Below are 17950 nucleotides of genomic sequence, written 5' to 3'. Positions count from 1 at the left end.
TTCTCGCCAAGTTAATTTATTTCTCAGTACAGAAGCGAGGTAGTTTAAACAATCTGAACGGATTGGCCTGTTTAGTTATTTATACTAGGCTTCTTGCTTGATGATAAGGTTCTGAATGTTATTGATATTATTAATATCATTTAGTCAGTGTTTAATTAGGGCTGGAACTAAACTCTGCAGGAAGATTGGACACCCCTGCTAAGGCATATAGTAAGGCACTAGGGTTTGAAACGTTGCCCAAGAATCGCTTGGTTATTTATATTTCTGAACTGATTTCTAGTACTGTATTCTCTGGCAATAATATGAGAGGCAAATGAAACTACTGATGTGGTACGCCACAGACCACAAACCTCTTGGCAGAGATGTTTCACTCGCTGAACTGTCCCTTTATCATTCATTTCTGATCTCAGGAATGATTAGAATGGCATAACATGGGGTTTTTACTTCAATAAGACCTTAGTTGAGAACATCAGCCTGTGCAAAGCTGAAAGTGACTGAAAACTTCAAAGATGCTGTCGTTTGGCATCAAAATGTGTGGTTGTTAAACCACGAGTGATGTGCACGTCTTTACACAACAAGTCGTTTTGTTGTTAAGAGCATAACTGTAGAGGAAACTGACTTAAAGCTTTTTTAATAGGGCAGCCAGATGGGAAACTATAGAAGATTATAGGGCTGCACGATTTGGGGGATAATGTAATTGCGATTTTTCTGATAAAAAAAAAAATGTGATTGCGATATGAAATTATTTATTTATTTTAGTTATTTTCTGGTTTTATGTGCTTGTTTGTAGGGCTTCACAGTTTGCCAAAAAAAAAAATCAATATGATTCTAAAATAATATAAATAAAAATCAATATAAAACAATAAGATAATAATATTCATAGTCATAAGTTAATGTTATTACTACTGCTACTAAATAAAACAAAATGAGAAATATTGCTATCACAATGATATTCCACTGTAAATTTAAAAAAAATCATGAATTAAAAAAGAATAATACAACAGTTAACCGAATAAATGCTGTGATTTTATTTTACAGACTTCAAAATTACAATACTAATATTTATGCCATTTTTTATTTCTTTTCCAAGTGATAAGATTAAGATTATTTTGCAGATTTTATTTAGAAGATTCCCAGACAGATTCAGTATTTCTGAAACATTTGAAATAAAATCATTTACAAAAACATTGCAATTTAATTTTTACATTTTCTATTAATTATTCATTTACAAAAACATTGTTTTATTTTTTTATATGCAATTTAATTTTTACATTTTCTATTAATTATTCATTTACAAAAACATTGTTTTATTTTTTTATATGCAATTTAATTTTTACATTTTCTATTAATTATTCATTTACAAAAACATTGTTTTATTTTTTTATATGCAATTTAATTTTTACATTTTCTATTAATTATTCATTTACAAAAACATTGTTTTATTTTTTTATATGCAATTAAATTTTGACGTTTTCTATTAATTATTTAAATTTTTTATTTCTGTAGTGAGTTTCAGGTTTGCTGTGCTTATTTGTAGGAATGCAAAATTTGGCCATGAAATTGTAATTATATACCAATATGTATAAAATAATAAGAATAATAATCAGTTATTATTATTGTTGTTTGTAGTAGTAGTACAAAATTAGAAGTATTACTATTGTTGTAATACTGTTTCGCTGTAAATAAAAAAGTATTCAAGTATTGTAACCATAATTTTATTTTACAGTATAACTATAAAATTACATTGCTAATATTTATAGCTGTCTCAATTTCTTTGATTTTAAACGTTAAAATGAGAAAGCTTTAATTTTGAGGATTTTATTTGGAAGATTCCCAGCCAAATTCAGTATTTATGAAACTTGAAAGAGGATGAATCATCTGCTAAAACATGACCCTTGATTTTTTTAGTACCAGACCTCCATGTCGCAGTGTCTGTCCCTGAGGAGACAGGTGAATGACAGGTGTCAGTCAGTCTCTTCAGGGCAGTGAGGCGTCTCCCGTCTGTGTCCTTGTCCTGCCCTCTGCATCTCTGTTTGGTTCCGTCCCATGTAGTATCCTGTAGATCTGGCTTCTGTTTTAATATCATCTGATGCCCCTCCATGTGGGATTTCTTCCATTTGCTGTTCGTTTAATGGAGGGTTTTTCTTTCTTTGGTAGACCACTTTCTTTTAGGGTGTTTCTTTCTTTGGTAGACCACTTTCTTTTAAAGAGTGGAGGAGACTGCACTTTAATCCAACAGTACATTGAGTGTCAATGTGAGTACACCGCATTCTTTCCAACGTCTTCCTCGGCCGTACTAATGAACCATCTTATGAGCACCAAAGCAGGTTTACTCTGTAAAGTGAGGAAGGTGTTTACAGGGACATGACCTTAAGCACCGCCCTGCATCATATTTGCTCAACATGCTTCTTTCTTACTAATCTTGAGGTGCTGATTTAAAAAATAGTGCCTGTTTTAATCAAGCACATCACAGTTTTTCACAAAATTTGTAGAATTTTTATTTTTGAGAAGCATTAGTAAGGTGAAGTTGTCTTGTATTGTCCCTTAATCAGCAGAAAAACACCATAAAGACATGATTCCTGTCTTCCTCTGAGCCAGATTACAAATATTTGTTCAATTCTCAGCCAGTTTTCACATGTATTATTAATTCTGCAGATGTTATTTTATTTCTAATGCTGGTTTCCACTTGTCCACTCTTTTGTATATTAAAATTACATGTTTTGAATACTTTTTTTCATTAAAACTTTGACATTTGACTGCTTTTGTTATTTTGATAAATGGATAATTTCAAATTAATTAGAAAAATCTTGATTGCTATTTGAATGTGATGGTTTTTATTGATATTTTTGAACTCAGCATCATCAAATTAGGTCACAGTAGGCCTTTTTTTGGTTTGTTTCAAAATGCAGGGCTATATATTTTAATTTTTTTGCATTTGCAATGAATTTAAAGTCTTTTGTCCTTTGGTGATACTTAGGGGTGTGCGATATGACGATTTTTGATCGTGGATGATTAAAATGTCTCCAAGATTTGCTTTTGAAGAAATATCGTAGCATCGTGCTACAGCGCACATTCTATCAGTTGCAGTTCTGGTGCCTCCGTCTCTACTCTACATACTGTACAACGCCACATGCATTCACATCAGTGTTAACGCAGCGGTAGAGTTACACTCACGGGACACTGCACTTATTCACAATCACAAAAGTACATTATTTGTATGTGCTTTAAAGCCTTGCTGGTTAAATGTTTCATTCACGTGCTGTTCTAACGTGTGCTTTTTCTGAGCATGTACACCCGAAGCGGGCGCACTAAAAAGCCTGTCAAACAGCGCCTGATTACTGGACTAAGTTATCTTTTGCGCTAATACTGTCAAAACACACAAGGTTTACATATAGACTCAGTTGGTTATGTCTAAAATGAAAGTAAACAGTTACTTTCCGAAAAACGGATACGTGCCTGTATATTTGACGCGTGCAGCTCTTAAAGGGACAGTACTGAACATGCAGCTGACTGTCATTAAAGGGATAGTTCACCCTAAAATTAATTTCTGTCATTATTTACTCTAACATGTTGTCCCAAACCTGCATTAATTTCTTTCTTGTGGTGAACAGAAAAGAAGATATTTTGTAGAATGTGGGTAACCAAACAGTTGCTGGTCCACATTGAATTTGATAGTAGGAAAAAAAAATACTATGGAAGACACTGTGGACCAGCAACTGTTTGGTTTTACACATTCTTCAAAATAGCATTTATGTTCAGCAGAAAAAAGAAACTCATTCAGGTTTTAAACAACTTTTGAGTAAATGATGGTATAAAAATTATTTTTGGGTGAATTATTCCCTTTAATGTTTATAAAACAAAACACAAAGAGAAAAATCACTCACTACACTTGACTGAATAACTTTAATACAGTTGCTTTAATAGGAATGAATCTATATAGTGTTTTATTTTTATATTTGTTCATTCAATTTCTTGAATGCTTCTGCTAAATAAACCTATTGTACTTGAAAATTAAACCTTGTTTTATTTGTATATTATGTGTAGTTGTAATGTGTATTTTTGTTCAAATTTTTTAATAACAAAGATAAAATAATGACAAAGATTTTTTATCTTTGCCCACTTTGGCTTAAATATCTGCCATTCTTTTTTTATATTTTGTTAGCTTGAAAGGCTGTCTTTATAATAGGGAAATGAAATTTGGCTGTAATGCTCAGACAACTTGCAAAATAGTAAAACCAACATGACAAAGAATCGTGATAAAATCATGATATTTCAAAAAAATAATCAGTGTTAAATTCAAAAGTGGGTTTGAATCCGACTCTGTAAATTATTCAGAACCATTATAGAGTTCAAAAATCATTTTAAACCAAGAAACATTCATTATTAAATATTATTTTTTAATTAGGACCAGCATTGATTTTTCAGACTCATTGATTGTTCAGATGACATCTTATTAAAAATGTATATTCACAACAGACGTGCATAATAAAATAATAAATTGTTTAAAAAAATAAATCCAAGTACTTAAGTTTCACAGAAATATTATTGGCTGTTGTCTAGCATAGTGAAGCCCAGTCGAATAGACTGTCCGTGACATGTTGGAAATTTAAAATGGAAAGACAGATCAAACTTTCCCCCCCTTTTTAATAGGAAGAAATATGCAGTCATCTTTATCAAGTGATTTTGTCATTTGGAGGCTAAAATGTGTTTTGGTGTTGACTGTCTATTTAAGCGCCTCGTTCCAGATCTGGTGAAATGCTGGCTTATTTTCTGACTTTCATTCAGCTTGTAATGATTAAAACATTGTTTGGTGTATGCTTTGGTTTGTACTTCAGCTGAAGTTAGTTCTAGTTGAATCTTCCTTAAGCAATTTTGGAAAGTTATATTGCTGTTTTATTTGTTTTAAGTCATAAAGTTCAACACACCGTGCTATATGTGAATACATTACACTATATTGCAGAACGGAGAGGCTCTCAAGATCTGTTGTATAATCTGAAATCTGTATGTGGAGATCAGATCATAAGCTTTCCCTGAGAAAGTGAATATCCTTCTCCAAACTCGACATGGATTCTTAACGAAACACCCTTGCATGCCGTCTGTTCTCACTTCACCTCCAGCTGATGGATTTTCTCTGTTCCCGGGGATTTTCACTCTCACCAGCATGCGTTCTGAAGTCTATGAGCTTCCACTGATGCTTTTCATGTTTCATTTTTTGCTTTGTTCTGTATGTATGGAAAAAATTACAAATGCAGTTTTGCTGCTGCTGATACTGTGTTCAGTTGGGCTGCATCAGTGTCATATAATGACTGAGATTTGATATTTAATGCTAAATATTTAATAGATGCACCAGGTGAGCAAGAAGACGGATATACTGAAATGCTTTTTCTCTTTTTTAACCAGCGGTGAGGCAGCTGAAGGAAGCGGTGGACTCATCCATTAACAAGCTGTCCAACTTTGACGGTAAGACCACATATTGTGTATTGTTTATCGATTTATTGGGAAAGACACTAAGGCCGTTTTCACACTTTTGAGGTTCATTTGAGGTGAACCATTCGTGGACTCAAGAATGGAGCAGAGACCTGACATGTTTTCCTGTTTTATTCCACAGAAGTCATTGATGCGCATCTCCAGAATAACCAGACGACAGTGGACAACAGCTTGGCCAGTCCAGACAGGCTTAAAGGTATCATCACATTTCTGTCACTTTCATCGAAGTTTAATCAGATCTGTTTCTTTCTAGATTAAGCTCAGTTATAGGGAACATCACACTGGTATGATGCAATCTGATGGCAATGGAGGCACATGGTTTCACCCTGACCTCTATTTAAAACCAAATTAAACAACTGCGCTCTCTGGGTGGCAGGAATGAGCATTATGGTTATTTTTAGCATCCTCAAAGAGCATGACCAGGTCAGGGTCATTACTGTAATGAGCTCTAATAAGATCATCATCATCTGTGGAGTTTTAGCTAACTGTCTATTATTATTATTATTATTATTATTAATATTATTAATAAAATAAGAGTAGGTATACTACTTGTGAATTTAATTTACATTTAAAAGAGTTTAAATCAGTTGAGCCTAATAATAATAATAATAATAGATAAAAACCAAATAATTTGTTGTAACCTTTTCGTTTCTGCTTTAAAATGTTTAAAATCATTGATCTTAATAAATCATCATCATCATAACAGGTCAAAAAGAAAAAAAATACAAATAAGCTGTTTGTTGTAACAATTTGTTTACACATTAAAATGTTTAAATCTATTTTGCATAATAATAAACTGCAACTATTTATTTTTTTTTAATATTTAAATACATTCAGCCTAATAATAATGATATTAATAGATAAAAATAACAAAAGCTATTTGTTGTAACTTTTTCATTTACATTTTAAAGTGTTTAAATCTATTCTATGTAATAATAATTGGTAAAAGAAAAAGTTACCTATTTGTTGTACTTTTTTAATTTACATTTTAGAATTTTGCACCATTCTGCCTAATAATAATAATAAAGTTTAAAACATATTTATTGTAAGCTTTTTTGTTTACAATTTGAAATCTTCCGGCTCATTCTGCCTAATAATAATAATAATAATAGGTTTAAAACAAACTATTTGGAGTACATTTTTCATTTACTTTTAAAAACTTTTAAATCCTTTCTGCCTAAAAATAATGATGATAATAGATAAAAATAACAAAAGCTATTTGTTGTAACTTTTTCGTTTACATTTTTAAAGGTTTAAATACTATAATCAGTCCAGAAAAAAATGAGTAAATTCACTCTGGACCAGGTTATAACCTTATGAAAGCTTATGAATGAGGTGGCATTTAGACCTTGACCCCGTCCTCTTTGTGCTGTTCTTGTGTGTCTGACCTCTCACAGCTGCTGGGGCGTCTGACCTTGACCCCTCAATTCTCTTCAGATTAGAGTCTGAGATTATGGCCACACAGATTAGACCATAATTCACCGGTCAACCGTTACCTATGATGACATCATTTAGTTTTCATCCATTCAGTCCCACTGAGTCACTGTTTGTTCGCTACACTGTGCTTATTCATGGAACACTGAGTTCAGAAGATCTATCATGTGATGTAACAGCAGGATGGGTGGTTTTTCAGGTCATATATTGATTTAAATGTGCAACGTTTGGCCTGATGTCTGAGAGTAATGGAAATATCTAGACAACATTGACTGATAGTGATTTTTTGATTGACATTTACAGCTTTCATACTGAAAATTTGAGGTGCCATTCATTCATATCCGATGATGCATGAACATGTAGCCAGGAGTTTTCTTTAGACCGGAGTCACCTCTTCCTGTTCAAACCACATTTATAACTTTTTAGTCCACATGGATACTACAGCAGCGCAAAACTAAATCTGCAACTAGTTTAGCATGTGACTGTATGTCCCATTGTAAGCCCAGGTCACTCAAATGACCATGTGTGGGCAATAACTACCACCAGCCAGAGAAGATGAACTACAGGGGGCTCATTCACTGCCTGCTATTGTAGATCAAGAGTAATTGTGATTAATATATAAACAGCCATCAAACACACTCCTGTTTGGATATAGATACTGAAGCAGAGAGCCTGGTAAAGGTTGTGATCGCTGTATAGTTATGCTTATTTTAATGTTGTTTTGAGTTATGATTGTGTCCCCCCTCTCCTCTAAGTGGTCTCTTCCGCTCTGCCTCCATAGAAAACCAAATAGACGCTAAAGAGTGCGATATGTCAGATACTCTGAGCCCCAGCAAGGACAAAAGCAGTGACGACACATCAGGTACGTGAAACATGGACACATTTGTAATGTATGAATTGCTGTGTTTTGGTTACTACAGTTTTCATTGATACATCCCACTTTTTTCCCCAGATATAATAAGTATTATATGAAAAACTTATATATTTATCTTAAGCTTATGTAAACGTGGTCTGATTTATTTTATTGTCTTTTATTCATGTTTTTTTGTTCTTTCTCTTTTAATTTTTAATTTTTTTTTGTTTTCATGTTTTTATTTGTCTTTGTTTGTTTCTTTCTTTCTTTCTCTCTTTCTTTTTTCATGTTTTTATTCTTTCTTTCCTTCATTTTTTTGTTCTTTTCCTTAAATTTTTCCATGTTTTATTCTCTTTTTTTGTTTTCATGTTTTAATTAGTTTTTCTTTCTTTTTTTCTTGCCTTTTAATTTTTTCATATTTTTATTCTTTCTTTCTTTTATTCTCTCATTTCAGACGGACAAATGGATGAACAAGAACTGAACGAGGCCCAGAACAGGGTTTCTCTTCTGAAAGGTAATCCCTCCATTCTTTGTGTGGACGTTTTCTTTACAGCTTCCCTGTCTGAAACGCCAGTGCTGATGTGGGTGTGTTTGTGTGATTTGGCTGGCCTGAACTGTTAGTCACCCTCTTTATCTGCACTCATTAGAGCTCAGGGGACTGGCATGCGGCACAACTGTGCAGCTTAACAGGGTGTGTTATTCCCCAATCTGACTATATATGGTCTGCATCTGCTGGAGGTGACAGCGGTGGGACCCAAAGGTGTCCTCCTGGCAGGTGTCTCAGCATCATCCTGGTTTATCTCCCTCCCTCAGATCTTTCCCCTCGCCCCACTTTATGTTCCACCGGAGGACAGTCTGGAATGTAAACCAATTACAGCCCAATTAGACACTGAGTGCTTTCACAATGTCACGTACAGCTGCGGCTCAGACGTCTGTCAGTCAGAAGAAGGGTTGCTTTCAACTGATACAATGTATCACTTTTTAGAAATTCTAAATGTGTTTAGTGTTACATTTTAAAAGTTTCAGAGTAACTTTGAACAGATATTCCACCCAAAGCTGAAAAATCTGTAATCATTTACTTGTTTACTTTAATGCTGTTCTAAAATCTGTATGACTGACTCTCTTTTATGGGACACAAAACTAAAATATTTTATTCATTGGGGTCCCAACATTCCTCAAAAAATCTTCTTTTGTGTTATGAAGAGGAAAGTCATATTTAGAACCACATGAGGATTAGTAAATGGTGACAGTATTATCTTTTACTGGATTGTCCCTTTAATTTGATTAGATTTTTAATGCTACCTAAGAATATTGCTCAAACTTTGGCTTTGCACAAAGCAGCCAAAAAAAAAAAGAAAAAAAAAAGACAGTCATAGATGGGCAGAAAGTGTTGGATGAAAATTTTAAGTCATTGTCTCCTAGAAAAGGTTTTAAAAAAACTGGTTCAAGCTGCAGTTGCATGAATGAATGGCGATGAAATAGACACTACGGTGACATGAGCTGAAATGGCACTGATCTCTACTGGTAGTTTGTTTTCTAGTTGTCATGGTGGCTCCGCTGAATCGAGGGCATTCGCCCCCTTCTCACGTGGTTCATCTCAGATGTCATCAGCTCAGTTGTGACTCTCACCCGCTCAGGCTGAAAATATTGAGATCCTTCATCTACTTTCACACTGCTGAGTCACACCAGACAGCAGGACATTTGTCTCCCACACATCCATTTTCATTAAGGCTCATCTGTAGGGTCACATCATGAAAACAGGTTTGAGGTTGAAGTTCTATACAGCCATACATAACGTTCATAATGAGTAAATAATCCAAAATAAAGACCATTTATTGAAACTATTCCATAAAATCAGCTCATTCAGAAATCAATATGATGTCACAGTCATGAGCTCATTAATATATAAACACCCATCTTTACATATTCACTACCTGTTGAATATTCAGCAACTTAATGCACTCTTAAGTGTTATTTGAGATGTAATTATGGGTGTTTTTGGTCCAAGTCACCTTGAGTAAAACTAAGTGGACTTAAGGTGGAAAAAATGTTGGTAAAGTAGAATATGGCACCTTTAAAGGTGTTGTTAAGCTCCTGCTGGGGCAGATAAAAGCCTCTGGTAGACGCTTTGTGTTTGTGTAGTTATAGTTTGGCCATGTGTGACTCTAGTGTCATTTGACCTTGCTGGATTTACTGCTGAACTCTCTCTGTATCTGTCCTAAATAAGAGATATGACACATCAGAAACCTTAGTGTAGGCTGTCCAGAATGTCACTGTTCATTTTTCTAATTAATCTGTTTCAAGCTCATATTTTCACACCAGTTTTTCCTCATGTTTTTCAGATTCTTTTTTTTTGGCAATTAGGCAAGTTCTCATTGAACAAAAATGTTGTTCAGACTCGCCTGGCGTTTGGTTTCATTCAGTCTAAGTGGGCTGTCGTGATTGCATTGAGCACATGTCCTTTAATGGGGACGTCAGATAAGGAGCGCTGGCTCGGATCAGGGAGGAAGTGCCAGTTTCAGCACCTCATTGTTCGAGGGCACACTTGATGAAGTGTAGGACGTGCCAGGCAGACTCAGAGGCGGCCAAGACCAGAGGGATGTGTGCTGCTGGAGCTTTTCTCTACCTTCTTGATTAAAGAAGGTTTATTCTAGCATGCATGTGTTTCCAGCTGAAGATAATGAGGAGAAATCTGGATAGATACTGGATAGAAACACCAGTAGAACTAACAATGTTACTGTTTTTGGGGAAAAAAACACTTTCTGGTGCAAAAACGGTACTAAGCTCATAAGTGGATTGTAGGTGTAGTGCACCTCAAGATCAAGTTGCTGAATTCTCAATGTACAGTGATATATAAATAGTTATCTAAAAAGTTATCTTTGGAAGATTATGGAAAACTTTGATGGGGCATAAAGTGCTTAATTTTGCATAAAATTGGGTGCCAAGCCAAAACAATACAACCAAGAAAAGTTAACTAGTTTTTCATCCCATTAAATCAGTGGTTCTCAACCTTTTTTACTTTTTTGGGAAAAAAAAATTATATTTATGTTACTTCTTCTGTAATGAGAAAGCTGCTTTTTCCCCATTTAATATTATTATTCCCCAAATAAATATTAAAATTATATTCAATTATATTGAAATCAAAATAATGACATTTCTGATTTCAGAACATTCAAAAATGTTCTTCAAGGTTCAATAATGAATTTATTTAAAGATTTTTAACCCACAAATAGCAATTCTACTCAAAAATAGTAATTTCTACTCAATAATATATTAATATTATATTTAATGATTTTTTTAGAGCTTGACATAAGAAATTTGTATTCATTCTAGAAATGTACATGAATTTTTTGAATTTTTAAATAATTTTCATGACTTTTCAAGGTCTAAAAGTCTCACTTTTAAAATTCATTAATATATCCAGGTTTTCCCAAGACCGTGAGGGTTCTGGTTCTTAACATTTTGGTAGTTTTGTTGTGTTTTTATTTATAAATATTTCTATTAAAAAAAATGTATACATTTTTTTTTCCAGCTTTAAATTATTTTAACACCATCAAGGTTGTTGTTGTTTTTTTTTAGTTAACTCTAATAACCCTGGAATGAAATATGATGACAGTTTTCATCTCGACTTTTAGATGTTTTTGTATTGTGATGCATTACATGTTTTTGTATTATACTATTGTATATTTTTTTGACCCCCTTAAAAATGTGTTTAAGCCCCGTAGTGGGTCACGGCCCCCTGGTTGAGAACAACACTGGTCCCATGTGTTTGTGAGGCAGATATCTTAATTGTTCAGTTTATAATTGATCTTGGATCATAAGATGTTTGCGTTTGTTTTTGCATAATGATTTGGTTTGTCCAGAAAGCTTTGGTAACATGTGCCACTAGGAGGCACTGTTGAATTGCTCTTTCACCCCTAGATTGCATCTACACCGAGGCGTCTGGCATGAGTTATTCAGTTGCCTTAATGATGAGTTATCTGAACACATGTAACCTTATATGGCTGTGATACTCAATCTCAGCCATAAAATCCTTTTGTGACGCTCTTGATGAAATCACCGAAGAAGGAGCAGAATGAGATTACACGCCACTTCATGCCCCCTCTCATTAAATAAATGGCAGAACTTCAGAAACACCGCTAAGTAGATGAGTTCGTTACATCATTTTGCCTGAAAGCAGCTCCCTCGCCCACAGTAAACACACTTCGTCTGACATCATGACAGATTACCAGCCCTTAAATTAGCTCATGATTTCGCCGACATCTGTAGAGTGTTCAGAGAGGGGGACGTTCATCAGTTTATGGTCAGAGGAGGTTTCCCAAAAGCCTGTTGTTACAAGACCACATGAGAGACCAACTGGATGCTCCTCAGAGAGACTGCAAATGTGCGCTTGCTCGGCATGAAGTCTTATGAGGGAACGCAGGAGACTGTCTAATGTCTCTTTTGCTTGGCCTGGTGCAGGTCATCTCAACGGCCCATTTGTAGATCTTGCATTAGAGCCATCTGAGCGTGTGCTGGACTTACGTAATCAGGCTTCAAGTTGTGTCCCGTAGTCTAAAGTCAATGTATTTTGGATATTCTGTTGTTCGATGCAAGCGGGGTTGTGCATGTTGTGCCTTTGCACTCGAGTTGTTCACTGACGAACTGAGCAAACAGAAATACATCATTCTTCACATAATGAACTGATTCTGAGCAAGCATCTTGATTTTGGTTTGTGGTAATCGTGTTTCAGTGCTTGATGTTTCTGCCCATGGGGTCGAACAGTATGTGTCGTTTGTGGCGCCAAAGGTTCTGACCCATCGTGATGGATTGGTCTCACACTCACAGCGGCGGCTTTGGGCTTTTAGGAGAAGCATTTTTAGCACAGATATGTTATTTTATATGTCTGCAGTCCGTTTATTAGGAACTGCAGCATTTTACATTTACATCCCTGTGCAAAAGTCCCCTGGCTTTCGGAGAGCCAGAAATGCAATATTTGTATAAAGCAATTAAATAATAACCTAAAATTCACTAGATGTGGGTCCACAGGGCTCTACAGTGCGACCATTTCAGTCGCATTTGCGACTGAAAACTACTGCGTGCGACTATAAACATTTTTTTAGGAGCACCAGTACGACTGACCCGATCATCATCATACTTGTGATTGCGCTCAGGGGAGCTTCAAATGTTTCTACGTGTTTTTGTAGCGTTGAGTAATGTATTACAGACGTATCTCACGAATCCTTTCATAAGCAAAGTGAGAGATTTATTGTGCAGTGTAGAGAGCTTCGTTGATTATAGATGTGAGATCGAGATGAACTAAGATGAGTGCCAGCTTTTAATGATTTTTAAGGGAGTTTGTAAATGTGATACTGATTTAATACAATACAATTCAATAAACAAGAAGTTAATATTAAGTGACTTACATTGTCTGACTATAACACTATTGTCTGATTTTGCTCTATTTCGTCGTTGAAAATAGTTTAAAACAAAGTCACAGCTCAGCCGCTGCGCATCTCCATTCAAACACAGCGGTGTCTCGTTTATGAATGAACGTTTTTTTTTTAAATGAATCTAGTGAGTCAGTGATTCATGATTACCCATGCATAAAGACAGTCACTTGATTCATTCCTGAATGAATCAGCCGTTTGAATTAATCAATTTAATGAATGATTCAGTGATAAAAATCAGTGACTTACCGCCACCAATTAATTTTGTTAATACTGATTTAATTTGATTGGTAACTTATATTTCTTATTCTACTTGTTCTTATTCTGTCGTTTTAATTACAATTTTTAAAAAGCTTATCAAATATAATTTTTTTAAGAATTTGACAAAAGATGACATACTTTTAATAAAGTTAGAGGAGTCAAATATCACCTCGTAATGGGAAGGCTACTTTTTGATAACATTTTGGATAATTGTTTAGAAGGTGCTCCTAAAATTTTGAACGTGCTCCTACATTTTTTAAGTTAGGAGCACAAGTGCTCCTTAAAAGAAAAGTAAGCGTAGAGCCCTGGTCCAACTACATATGACATTGTGCAATTGATCACAACAACAGTTTTGATATTAAAATTGATCTATACAGTGAATGGTACAAAAACTAATAAATTTTTTTTGGGTGTTTTCTGAGCAATTTCATCATTATTGTCTCATTGATTTAACACTGACTATTTTTAAATGAAGTGGTATTAAAATCACTACATTATAATTAAAAATATGCTTTTACATACATTTACAGTATTGAAATGCTCAAATAGTTCAATTTTGTGCTGAATTGGGTTTTCAAAACTTTCACAAGAATTCAGTCAGAAGTTCCACTTACTATATCACAAAATTGTAGTGAAATTTTGAAAACTCTAAATGTTTTACAACATTTTATAAATGATAGCTCAATGCAAATTGTCCCTAACTAAATACTTTTTTTTTTTTTACATTTAACTAAAACTAAATGTATTTGTAACTAATGGATAATTGTGAAAAAATATTGTTGCAATTATTGTAGTTATAAAACAATTTAAAATGTAGCCTAGTCATTTTTTAATTGTTGATTTAATTTTGTTTAATTAAGTTGTATTAAAATTACTTCATATTTAAAATATGCTTTGATATAAGTTTATTACATTTAAATTTAAATACATTTTTATCAAAAAATAATTTTGCAACCCTAAATGCCCAGAGTTAGTTTCACAACGTTTTTCCAAATTATACCCCAATGCAAATTTTGCCTGAACTGAAACCTGAACTAATGGCTTCCTGAAGACGTGAAAAGGTGTGAAAAAATAATTTATCCTCAATATCAATGCTCATGTCTCTGAGGGATAGAATCATTAAGAAAAGTTCAAGGATTTTGTAACAAGCTGCATGATTTGAGGCATCATTCATGTTCAGGTAGGATGAGTTATTAATGCAATACTGAGGGTGTGGGGTTTCACTCGTCAGTTTATCTCTCTTGATGTCTTTTTTTTTTTACAGCCGTGTTTTTCTTCATGCTCCCTCACTGCAGCGTCTGCTCTGTGTGTGTTTGTAGAAATGGACAGGAACCTGGAAGCTGGAGACACTGAGCAGGTCATTCCACACCTCCACCGAGAGCTGCAGGAGGCCCAGGAGCTCGCCAACACTGGCAAACAGAAATGCCTCGAGCTGCAAGGTACGGCAGCGTACTAAACGCTCCTTCAGTAGTGATTCGGCATTAATAATCGAGGGTCATGACTGCACTGGCATTAGTGTGAATCGCTGAATGTCTTTTTCTCATCAGCACTGCTGGAGGAAGAGAGGAGAACCAACAGACAGCAGACTGAAGAATCTGCTAAACAGATCCGCTTCTTACAGAGTGAGTCTTTCAACACTTACATGAAGTGTGCTTTAGTGTTTTGACTTTAATCTTCAAAAAGACTTCTAAATATAATCATCAGTATGGGTTGATCAACCAAAATTATTTTTTTTAAATAATCAATTGATTACATTTATTTAATCAACACTCAAATAAAAACTGAGTTGCATATAAACATTTAAATTAGGGCTGCCCCCTAATAGTCGACTAATCATTAGTTGACCAGAAGAGGCTTGGTCGACCCAAATTAGTCACTTAGTGGCAGAAAAAAAAAATCCACTGGCGAAGTCACGCAGTTCGTGACGGACAGATCGTGAACGGCTATAATACAGTACATCAGGCAGGACATCCAAACACTCCCCTATCATTCATCGACCTCAAATATGGTTTATCATCTGAAATATATAAGTATTAGCAACTTTACATGGCCGCTCAATCTAATGTTAACAGAGAAATGTGCGCTGTTCAAGTGTCTGTGTGGAGTGTGGAAGCTGAACAGTAGCTCACTGCAGGACAGGTGGCGGCGCCGGTGCGCTCACTTGATGTTAAAATACTCCCTCATGTTTGGTCATACAGATAAGAGTAATGCATCTTTAAAATCTGTGAAGACTCTACGTTTATTTGTGTGCACAAATAATGAAAGCAAACAGGGATGCGCTTTCTGCCGTCTCGGTCTCTGTGAACTTGAGCACGAAACTCTGTGTATATCTTTGCCTTACAGACATTAAGTAAGTGAAAGTGAAATATAATAGATAATATATAATAGAGAGTGAAATGTCTACTTTCAAATGAACCAATTCAAATTGAAAACAAATATTCTCAGATGATGTAATCCGTATGAAAAATGCATACAGGCGCATCCACTACTGTGGAGATGACGAGTCAGTGTCGCAGACTTCATCTCTTAAACCGAAAACAAAGAAAGCACTAGTTTATCAAATTATTAAAATGTTAATAAAGTCTCCTTAATGTTTTTCACTGACACTTTCATAATCATTTCTTCTGCCGGTGCACTGTGGCGAGCTTTATGCGTGTGCTTGAGCGCTTATTAGGCTATGTAGTCAATTAAAGGCTCATTATAATGATTTAAATGGTTTATTAATAAACGTGCGATTAGTCGACTAATGTTTAAAATTAACGTCTAATAGTCGACCAGAAAAATCCTTAGTTGAGGGCAGCCCTAATTTAAATTGTACACAAGGCAGTTTTTATATCAACTTTTTAATCATATAATTAAGTTTCTGCTCCAATTCGTTGTTGAAATATCATTTAAACTGTGGCTGTAATTAAACCGTTTTTATGACAAATTTATTCAAACATAGATTAATAATGAAGACAAGAGGTTAAGTAAAATTATAATGAATATTTATTAAAGTGTATATATTTTTGAAAATGCTCTTCTCTACAGTTATTTTTTTTCTATCTGACTAATGAGTTTATAAAAATTGAATGGCTTCCTGAGATAAATGTTATGTTTTATTGACATCTTTACGTGGTTGAAACACTTTGAGTGATTACATGAGACATGATGTTAAGTCATACAGTTTTATTCAGCATACCTTCTGATGTTCATTCATGTTTACTTTTTTGCTGTAACTAGTAGTAATGAGGAAGAGATGATCGGTTCAGGTGCCGCTTGAACTAAGGTGCTACAGCGGTCTGTTACGACACATGAAGAAGCATCAAAACAACATTTATTATTTGTCTTTGTTTCATATCAAAAGCTCAAAGCTTATTGCAATTATTGGATTCCAGACACACTACAAGTAATGTTTACTGAACTGAAAACAGCATAGACTAAAAAATCTCTGTTCGTGATTAGGGCTGAGACAATAAATCGATGCATCGCGAATAGAGAAATGATTCTGCATCGATTCTGAGATTTTCCGAAGGCATCGCAATTCTCTCTCGAATCGATTCTGAGCTTAGTTTTTAACAGCAGATGGCACTGCGTGCTCTAGAAATAGCCGAATTCTGCTTGCTTCCAGTTCCTTACACACGCACCATTTGAACCTAAAATAATCATTCATAAAGTTTGAAAAGTTTGAAGTGAATTACAAGGATGTTCACAGTGGGCTGTGTTTACATTAATCTCGCATCATAAAAGCATAAAAGCCAATGTGCAAGTACATTTAACCACTTACATTACTCAGCCGAACGAACAAGCGCTCTTCTTCGTGAGCATTTGAGTGTGTGGTTAAAAACTAGCCTAGAGCGCCATCTGCTGTTAAAAACTAAGCTCAGAATCGATTCGAGAGAGAATCACAATGCATTCCGATAATCTCAGAATCGATCCACGAAACGCGATGCATCGATTTATTGTCCCAGCCCTATTCGTGATAATGAAGATTGATTAAAATTAGAAATCGTGAAATCCGTGATTTCGGCCCTCCAAAACCAAATATTTTCGGTTGCCATATTTGAATTTTTAGACCTAATATCACCCATTAATCATGTCAAAATCACTGTAACTCTTCTTTGTCTTCAGCTCAACTGGCGAAGCTCCAGTCTGATATGGAGGCTTTGCGTGAGCAGAGAGAGAACACCATTACCACCACCCGCGAGGAGCTCTACAGCGCCCAGGAGGAGATCCTGGTTCTCCGGCACGCCATGGAGTCCGCCACCGCCGAGCGGGAACGAGAGATCGCCGCCCTGCAGGGAGACCTAAGCGTCGTCACCGCTGAACTGGACAAATGGAGACAGACGGCAGCCAAGTATGAAGTGGAGATCAGCAACCTGCAGGCCAGCTTCCAGCTCCAGAGCCAGCACCAGGAAAGAGCTAGCCAACTTCAAGGTACTCCATTGGTTTTTGGCCATTAGGAGCCCTAGCTCAGCAGAATCACTGTTAAACCCAGACCCGGTTC

At 35.2% G+C, this 17950-nt stretch overlaps 1 protein-coding gene across 7 annotated transcripts in view; it reads left to right on the top strand.

The window, feature by feature from the left end:
- slmapa (sarcolemma associated protein a) overlaps positions 1-17950 on the top strand; it is a 75683-nt gene that overhangs the window by 46148 nt on the left and 11585 nt on the right. For 4 of the 7 annotated variants that reach the window (XM_016476413.1, XM_016476418.1, XM_016476419.1 and 1 more), the window contains 8 exons: positions 2193-2255; positions 5401-5460; positions 5609-5683; positions 7703-7783; positions 8229-8288; positions 14784-14903; positions 15012-15086; positions 17575-17880. In XM_016476413.1, coding sequence (XP_016331899.1) covers positions 2193-2255; positions 5401-5460; positions 5609-5683; positions 7703-7783; positions 8229-8288; positions 14784-14903; positions 15012-15086; positions 17575-17880 — 840 coding nt within the window. The remainder of the gene's footprint in view (positions 1-2192; positions 2256-5400; positions 5461-5608; positions 5684-7702; positions 7784-8228; positions 8289-14783; positions 14904-15011; positions 15087-17574; positions 17881-17950) is intronic. The other 3 variants (XM_016476417.1, XM_016476415.1, XM_016476416.1) reach the window with 1 other exon arrangement.

This window comes from Sinocyclocheilus anshuiensis, unplaced genomic scaffold (genome assembly GCF_001515605.1).
Source record: "Sinocyclocheilus anshuiensis isolate Anshui unplaced genomic scaffold, SAMN03320099.WGS_v1.1 scaffold308, whole genome shotgun sequence".
NCBI classification, from domain to species: Eukaryota; Metazoa; Chordata; class Actinopteri; order Cypriniformes; family Cyprinidae; genus Sinocyclocheilus; species Sinocyclocheilus anshuiensis.
The sequence above is the reverse complement of the archived record's forward strand: the minus strand, read 5'-3'. Positions and strand labels throughout refer to the sequence as shown.